Source organism: Struthio camelus, chromosome 5 (genome assembly GCF_040807025.1).
Source record: "Struthio camelus isolate bStrCam1 chromosome 5, bStrCam1.hap1, whole genome shotgun sequence".
In the NCBI taxonomy this organism is placed as follows: domain Eukaryota; kingdom Metazoa; phylum Chordata; class Aves; order Struthioniformes; family Struthionidae; genus Struthio; species Struthio camelus.
The window spans coordinates 56,850,961-56,859,858 of NC_090946.1; the positions used below are offsets into that span (position 1 = coordinate 56,850,961).

Here is an 8,898-nt window from a genome sequence, read left to right on the forward strand (position 1 = left end):
TTTCAGTATTTTTCCAAATGACTGTTTAATGTAACACACAGACAAGTTTAGGAATCAATCCCCCATGCTACTCCTTCTCTGACAAACGCCTGCACTTCCAGCGTGATGTCTTGTACTCAGCTCTCACACATCATCTTCCCTTCTTTGAGCACTGTGGGGAAAAAATCAGCTTCAGCTGGAGTCAGCAAAAGTACATCCTGACTTGTAGCTTACTTTGTAGCCTGACAGCTAGGCTGTGCTTTTCTGCCGGGAGAAATATGGTGAGTGCCTTCCTCAGGGGCAGCTGAGCCCCAGCCTCCCCTTCCCCGGCTGAGGGCACAGACTCATGTACTGAGAGGCTCCTGTGGCAGCATCCAGGCTGGAGGCAGAATCAGCCCATGTTTCTGAAGTGTGTCTCCCAGACCACATGCTTCAGGTAGTATAAACAAAGGAGGCTCATTTGTATTCTAAAGCATTGCAAAGCTCTCCATGACCATAATTTATATCAAAAACTGAGTGAGATTAGAACTGGTTCTATAACTTTCCAAGTATGCATCTCCAAATAGGTTTGAAGGATTTCATGCAGTATGTTGCTTCAATTCTGTTTATGGTAATTAATAAAACATATGTGAATACAGGCACTGACTATTGTTTTCAAAGGGCTTGTTAACACTTGTGCTTTTGACAGATTTTCAGAGAAAGAGGGTATGGGAAAACTGCCACTCTTTGTTTGTACCAAAAAAAAAAAAAAAGACAGAGTTAACAATATGTTAAACATACGTGTTGTAGCCAAAGCAACTTTGAAAACACTTTATTTTAGATTCAGTAGATGCAATCTACTAAGATTGTTTTGAAGTAACTATTTAACATTCCTTTGTTACACCGATAACCTCAGGAATATTTAGAAAAGCAATCATTGTTTATAGCACATATTTAATTTAAGAACAAGTAGATGTTTTTAACAGCTGCCTGCTTATGCTGTGATTAGCCTTCATATGAGTCTTAGGTAAAATTAATGAGGGAGAAGTATGGTATTCAGAACTTGATACTGTGCAAGGCTCAGCACATCCTCATCTCCACCAGTTTTACCACAAGCTATCACAAAAACAAGAGGAGGAATAAAGTAATCCTTCCCCCCCCCCCACCTTCCTACAAGATACATTTGAAATCTTGGGTAAATAGCCCAAATGCCAGCCTAGTGATGTGCAAAACAGCTTTGGGGTACAATGTTGGCTGAAGGGCCTTTTGCATGATTAAGAACTGAAAATAGGCTTCCAAACTGTCCTTTGTTGGTTAGCAGCAGATGAATATCCTCATTCTGCAGGATTGGAGAATGATAATTCAAACTCAATGCAGCCTAAAGCCAGTATCTAACCTTCCAGTATTTTTTCCCCTGAAATTATTAGGATCACACTAGTAGTGAGGGAAAGAAAGAGACATCAAAGAACAAAACAGTAAAACCTTCAAACACATACCTAATTTAAAATCCAGAAACAAATTTATCTGGAAATACAAATAGCAGCAAAACAATACTTGAGCTCAACTACTAGGATTGTACAGAAATGAATTAAAAGGCTACAGTATTGAGAGTACCAGGTAGCAGTATGCCCACATCACTTACATATTCTGAATACAAGTGAATTTCCAGCACTATTGCTTTTCCAACTCGTCTCAGTTTCAGGTATTACCTTCAAGCTCAGATATATTCTTAATTAAAATCAGATAAAGAAAACTCCAAGGACAGCCTGTACCAAGGACTTAGAACAAGTTATAAAGACTCCAGTAACTTTAGCACTGAAGTTTTTTCCAGTAAGTTTAATTCCAGGGACCGGTCAGCTGCTAAAGACAAGAAAGCGTAGCTTAAACCTTCTAGTCTTAAAAACTGAATAGCTCTATAGCACTGTAATAAGAGATTTAATTTGGCTTTACAGACCTTCAGCCAAATTACCACTGAAATTAATCACCCTTATAGATTAGTCCCTACCTACCACAAAATTTTGCCAGATGCCTTGTAATTGCAGCTACAACATACCCCAAGTCAATAAATACTCCATATTGCATCATAACTTTTAAATGGCTTTATTGCTCCAATCTGTCATTCTGAACTCAGTCTATTAATTGCTAGCCAATCTTCACTGTGACAAATCAACTGAGGAGCATTGCATTTGTCTTTGCTTCTAGGGCTTGACCCCGCAGAGTGCCAGATGTCATCTGCTCCTAGTGAAGTACAGTGGAATCAAGGCTTTCTTCAAGATCAGATCCTAAATTGAGTTATTAGTTACATAGTCACTGGCTGCCTTACTTTACCATCTAAAACAAGCTATAAGAGCAAGTAACCTTTCTAGAATCAGCAGTTCAGCCCAAACAGTTTTAAATGATTAGCAGTCAGGGGCCAAACCCTTGAGATGCTGAGCCTTTCTTCTCCTGCTGACTGTACGGGCAGTTAAAGCTGTTTAGCCCTTCACTCTTTTGCTCAGCATTTACCAGATTCAGCCTTCTAGAGTCAGTGGCTGCCATTGCCTTCAAGGTTAGTAGCTTTAAATGGTTGTTGAAACATAATATAACTCCCGGCCTCTGTGTCCCCATGAAATTAAAATGCAGTAGTTTTGCCATAGCAGTCATAAGTGGGTCAGTCACGATTTTTCTCAACCTTGGTTTTGATTGCCCTTGAAAGTTTGCCTACAAAGAGGAAAAAAAGGAAAAAAATGCTTGCCAAGAGTGCAGTGGTAAGTAGGGTGAAAAGATGGGAATGGTGTTTATTTATGATTAAGAGGAAAATAAGTGGATATCATTTTGCTGAATTGGCTAACAATTATAAAGTTAATTCTGTCATAACTGCCTGGTGGTTAGCAAGCCTGTAACACACACTGAGTTAACAAATTAACATGAATAAGATGGGAGTCTTAATAAAATATATAAAAGTGCAAAAATTTTCCTTAATGCCTTCCCCTTTCAAATTCATATGCATAGCAGCCTTTCCAATATGGATTAAGTCTTAATCATATAGAAGAGGAGAAAACAGGGCTCCTCCTAGATTCTTTCTTCCTTGGACTGTGTAGGATATACATCACCTAAAGGATTACTTTGCCTAAAGTACATATCTAGTGCAATTCAAGATGTCTCTAGGGTATCTGAGACATCCACATGGGGCTACAAATATCACATGGGAGCTAGGAAAGACTTGTGCTCTTCTTAAGAGACAATTTAATACCAGGCCCCTGGCTGAGAGACATCACACAGGACTGCAGGCAGAATGAGATAGGCTGGGATGGAGCTGATCTCAGCCACCAACACGGATTTCTGGTTAAAAAAACACTGAGTATGTAGCTATGGTCATCTCCCAGAACTTCCTGTTTCTTCTAGTATTTATTTCCAAATGTTACTTTTATTGCTCCAAGAAAACAGAATACATGTATAAATATGTATATCCACACATAACCTATGGTGCAGGAGAGAGCTTTTTGTTATTGTGGTTTTATATCCCCTACACTTCATTCTCTGATGTCCTGCCACACTAGATTCCCACCTAAAACATCTTAATGCTGTGATAAGATCTGCAATATGGATACAGTTGAGCCTAGTTAGTCAGAGCTGTTGTGACAGTAACTATTTTGCTCACTGTTCAAAAAATAACTACAAAAGAAAATGTTACAATTCATTTCAGGTCACTGAATAACTGAATTCCTATACAAACTTTTCAGCCAACCTGGAAATAATATTTTCACAAATATCTGTTAGACTGAAAACACTTCACTGAAACCATAATGACTGGGTTTGAACCTTTGCTTAATGAAAACTTGAACAGGTATTGAATTACTGAAAGCATATTTTTTTACTCTATTAACCTTTCCTTTTACCTCTTGAATACTAAGAGACAATTTATATATTTTCTGAATTGCATACCAGCCTTTACCTGCTCTTCACTCTCTAGAGCATGCAATGTTGTTAAAAGAAAGCTGTGGTCCAGAAAAGACTGGTGAAGTGCTGCAAAAGTAAAGCTCTTATTGTACTTCTCACAGATATAGATTCTCTCCCAGCTGCTAAGAGAAGCTTAATCTGAAGGCTTGAGGTTTGGATGACATTTTGCAGCTGGTTGAAGGAGCCACTTAAACTCACACAGCTGTTTGCTCCAGTAGATCCTTGCAGTCCCCTGACCCAACACCAGCTGCTCTCCATTTTCTTGTTGCAGCATTGCAGAAAGCTGTTGAGCAGCAAAGGAGATGCAATGTTCCCTGTTTGGTCTCCTTGTCCCTCCTTCTTTCAAAGAACAAGCTCCAGTAAAAGCGTCTCTGCCAGTGGGAGTGCATTAAGGGGTCTCTCTTGTGCAGATCCTCTGGTCTCAAGGGATGAGCACAGGCTTCAACTTTTCCTTCATTCACTTACAGGGTATCTCACATCTCTTTAGCCACCTGTGTGAATGATGCTAATGGGAACTTAATTACCCCAGCATTCCTGCTAAATGTGGTTGGAATTAGGTGGTGGGTTCAGAAGTTACTGGCAGAGACATTCACCTAGACTGCCAATGGGACTACATGGAAAATAGCACTCTTGGTGACTCCAATTACATCATAATAGAGATCTCAAGTTTTTTTGCTAAGTATGACTTTTATATAAAATAATTTGCTGTAAGTTTAGCATTTGACCTGTAAGACAGGGCTTTGAACCAGCACTTGGGAGAGCTGGAGTCTGTTTCCAGTTCTGCTGCAGATCTGCATAGTGACCATAGCACATACCTTCTATTCCCTCTGTCTCAGCTTCTTCACCTGTAAAGTGAGATTAAAGTAAAACACCTTCATCTAGCACTTCAAAATCTGTCTTCAAATGTGTATTACTATTGAGGATCTTAGAGGTATTATTGCAGGGAGGTTAGTAGGGAAAATAATCCGTTTCCCTCTGAGTTTGGAAAGGTGTGGGCTATAATAGTCACTGCTTATGTTTTTATAACATATGCTGGTCACTAGAAGAAGGCCAAACTAATCTTTACTAATGTCACCCTGGGATGAGAGTGTTTTCTACACTGCCGCCACAAGTGCTGCATGACTACAGAAATAAAAAGAGTTTATTTCATAGCCACTTGGTTCCCCAGAAGATATTATTTTTATAGCCAAAATCACTAGGATCAGAGTTTATATTGAAACTAGTAGTTAAGGATAATGCAAGTGATTGCAAAGGCTGTTTCTGAGCCCTGGGATTGTGCTTGCTGTAAAAGCTTTAAAAAAAAAGCTACAATGTTAAAATATGTTATTGTTTCAAAGTTTTAGTAGAGATTATCAGATTTGTTTTCAGTTCAGTTTCTCCCTGTTTCTATTAAGCTGTTTAATATTATTCGCTTAATGCCTTAGATACAGTACTGGAAACAATCCTGCATTGTCAAATGGATCAACCAGATGGCCAAAAAATGAACAACTTTCCATGACTAATTATATTATAATTTTGGGTCATATGCAATAAGTTGATAAGCAGGATAAGTTTTGTGTATGTATATGTGCTGAAAAATAAACTGTATGTTCCAGTGCCTAGACTGCCCTAAAGATCTGTATACGTGGCCAGCCACATAAATTGATACAGATAGAAACACTCACACAAACACAGAGGGCCTAATCCTGTCCTCCTCTCTGACAGTTCAAGATGCAGGTCCATTAGTGGGAAATATATACACATATATGGTATATATGATGTGGATCCCTCCAGGAGCTGGCCTTAGACACAGTCTACCCAGTAGCTGGCCCCTGGGTCCCCAGCTGGCTGGTACTGAGACCTCTGCACACATGCTTTTTGGATCACCCAGTAAATGGCTCTAGACACCTGGTAGCAGACCCTGTATTCCCTGGTTTCCTGCTGCCTCATACGGAGACACACGCATGCAAACAGGTCTCTCAGTTGACCCTCAGATCCTACAGTCTCGCCAGTAGCTGACTTAGGCCTCCTGTCCCTCCAGTAGCCAACTCACCAACCCTCTGATCTGTCCAGCATCTGGCCCAGACTTTTGGTTGCTTTGATTTGTGGCTCCTAGGCCTATATCCTTACCTCTGGCTAGTCCAGCTTGTCCCCTGCTGGCGATTACTGACATACGCACTCACACACTATGCATGTACCCTGGTGTCTCCAGTCACAAGCACCCTGGGCACACAGGCCCCTCCGTCCCATCGTCTGGCTCCAGTCGATGGCAATTAGAGCTCCATACACACACATGCACACAGAATAGACTGTCCTTCACCCAGGAAAATAGTTAGAAATGGAGTTTAATAAGAAGATAGGACAGACTGAAGTGATCAGGTGCCAGGTATGGCCAGATAAGTGTACTGACCACCTGTTTACATGCAACTGGCCCCTTTTATCCCCTTTTCCCTCTGTTTTTCCACACTTGTTCCTCCTCAGTCCACCTTCCTTACCTTTGGTTCCTTCCCTAAACATCCCACAATAAGTCTTGTACAACGCTTAAAATACTCTTTCTAGTACCTATAATGTGTTGCACCCCCTCACCCCCCACAGTAACCCCTCAATCTGTAAGGCGCTCCGGAGGGCCTCTCCTGCTGACTCACAGTGATGGGTGTCAGCGCTGGCCAATGGGGCTGGTGGCTCCCCTGGGACAGCTGAGGAGGGCTGCCGATCAGGGACTCCATTTTCTCTGTTTTGGTTTTTGGGGTTCCCCTAACTGCTGTTGTGCTTCTGTGCTCCTTTGTTTGCACAGAGATGAGCTTTTAATCACATAAGCTAACAACCTTCGCCTTCAAAAATGCAGCCTACAAACTCCATCAACTTGTTTCCATTTTCTCAGTTGTGAGAACACCATTTTTTCTGCCTCCATCACTAGAGATTCCTCCACCATTATTAGGCCCTGTGCCCAGGCTGGCTGTTTAAAGGGGTAGTCCATTTCTAATGCATTTTTTTCACAGATCCTATAGATGAAACTCTCAGTTCCTGAAAGAATGAGTCTATGGTGAGAGAGGTTTTCTTGTTTTGCGATACTTGATCTTGTTTTGAGATACTTGATTTCTACCAGCAGTTGTTACACAAAAATGTACCTAGTTTGCTCTCTGAAGGCTTTGGATTTACATCAAGCTATACTAGCTGATGAGCTGATCCCACATCTTTATTGGGACAGAACAATCTCAGATAGTTCACTTTCTAACTTGATGTTTGTGCAAGTGAGTTGCTTAACCAACCTGATAGCCTTCTATGATGGGACAACTGGCTGGATAGATGAGGGAAGAGTAGTAGATGTTGTCTCCCCGAACTTCAGCAAGGCTTTTGACACTGCCTCCCACAACATCCTCATAGGCAAGCTCAGGAAGTGTGGGCTGAATGAGTGGATGGTGAGGTGGATTGAGAACCGGCTGGATGGCAGAGCTCAGAGGGTTATGATCAGTGGCACAGAGTCTAGCCGGAGGCCTATACCTAGCAGTGTCCTCCAGGGGTCAATACTGGGTCCAGTATTGTTTAACTTATTCATCAATGGCCTGGATGAAGGGACAGAGTGCACTCTCTGCAAGTTTGCTGTTGATACACAACTGGGAGGAGTGCCTGATACACCAGAGGGCTGTATTGCCATTCAGAAGGACCTGGACAGGCTGGAGAGATGGGCGGAGAGGAACCTCATGAAATTCAACAAAGGCAAGTGCAGGGTCCTGCACCTAGGGAGGAATAACCCCATGCCCCCATACAAACTGACCTGCTGGAAAGCGGCTCTGCAGAGAAGGACCTGGGAGTCCTGGTGGACAACAAGTTAAGCATGAGCCAGCAGTGTGCTCTTGTGGCCAAGAAGGCCAATGGTCTCCTGGGCTACATTAGGCAGAGTGTTGCCAGCAGGTCGAGGGAGGTGATCCTGCCCCTCTCCTCAGCCCTGGGGAGGCCTCACCTGGAGGACTGTGTCCAGTTCTGGGCTCCCCAGTACAAGAGAGACATGGAGCTTCTGGAGCGAATCCAGCGAAGGGCTGCTAAGATGATGAAGGAACTGGAGCATCTCTCATGCAAGGAAAGGCTGAGAGAGCTGGGCCTGTTTAGCCTGGAGAAGAGAAGACTGAGGGGGGATCTGATCAATGTGCAAAAGTATCTGAAGGGAGGGTGTCAAGAGGATGGGGCCAGACTCTTCTCAGTGGTGCCCAGCGATAGGATGAGAGGCAACGGGCACAAACTGGAACACAGGAAGTTCCATCTCAACATGAGGAGATGCCTTTACTGAGAGAGTAAACCGTCTTTCCTGTGAGGGTGACTGACCACTGGAGCAGGTTGCCCAGAGAGGCTGTGGAGTCTCCATCCTCGCAGATATTCAAAAGCCATCCGAACACATTCCCGTACAATGTGCTCTAGGTGACCCTGCTTGAGCTGGGGGTTTGGACTAGATGATCTCCAGAGGTCCCTTGCAGCCTCAACCATTCTGTGATTCTGTGAATTGCTCTGGTCTGGGCATAAAACACAATTTGTCAACATGCTTGTTGTGAAGAATTCTAATGAAGCTGGCAGCTGTACCCTCTGAGTCTGGAAGCCTGTTTACCAGTGACAGAAAGTATTTTGAGTTTGTGGCCAAATCGCTGCCTGAATTTATTTTGGGGTGAATCTACACTGCAGTACCAGCATTATCCTTGCTAAGTTGAAACGAGCCAGCTCAAGTACATAAAACAGCCTCACCTATACTGCTTCCAGGAACATACATGGTATTTCTGGTATCTCTACACATCTTGGCACTGTGTGGTATCAGGGCACCCAGGGAGGGGTGTGAATCCATCCGAATGTCTGTATTGATAACAAACAGAAATGTGGTATGTAAATTGCTCACATCAGGCACTGGGCACTGAAGCATTTCTTGTGATTGCAGGAACCCAAAAAGGAAACAAAACACAGATCTAGATCAAAGATATCCCATATAGGTAGCGATAAACAAGCAAATTCCACGCTCTAGGTGCCCATGATGCCAAAGAG

General features: G+C 42.7%; 1 protein-coding gene across 1 annotated transcript in view; it reads right to left on the bottom strand.

Annotated features, from left to right (window-relative positions):
- The window catches only part of CLEC14A (C-type lectin domain containing 14A), a 31,009-nt gene extending 23,067 nt beyond the window's left edge, over positions 1 to 7,942 (bottom strand). Inside the window, 2 exon segments of the mRNA XM_068944110.1 lie at positions 7,146 to 7,280; positions 7,838 to 7,942. Of these exon segments, the coding sequence (XP_068800211.1) occupies positions 7,146 to 7,280; positions 7,838 to 7,942 (240 nt within the window).
- Between the last annotated feature and the right edge of the window lie 956 nt (positions 7,943 to 8,898).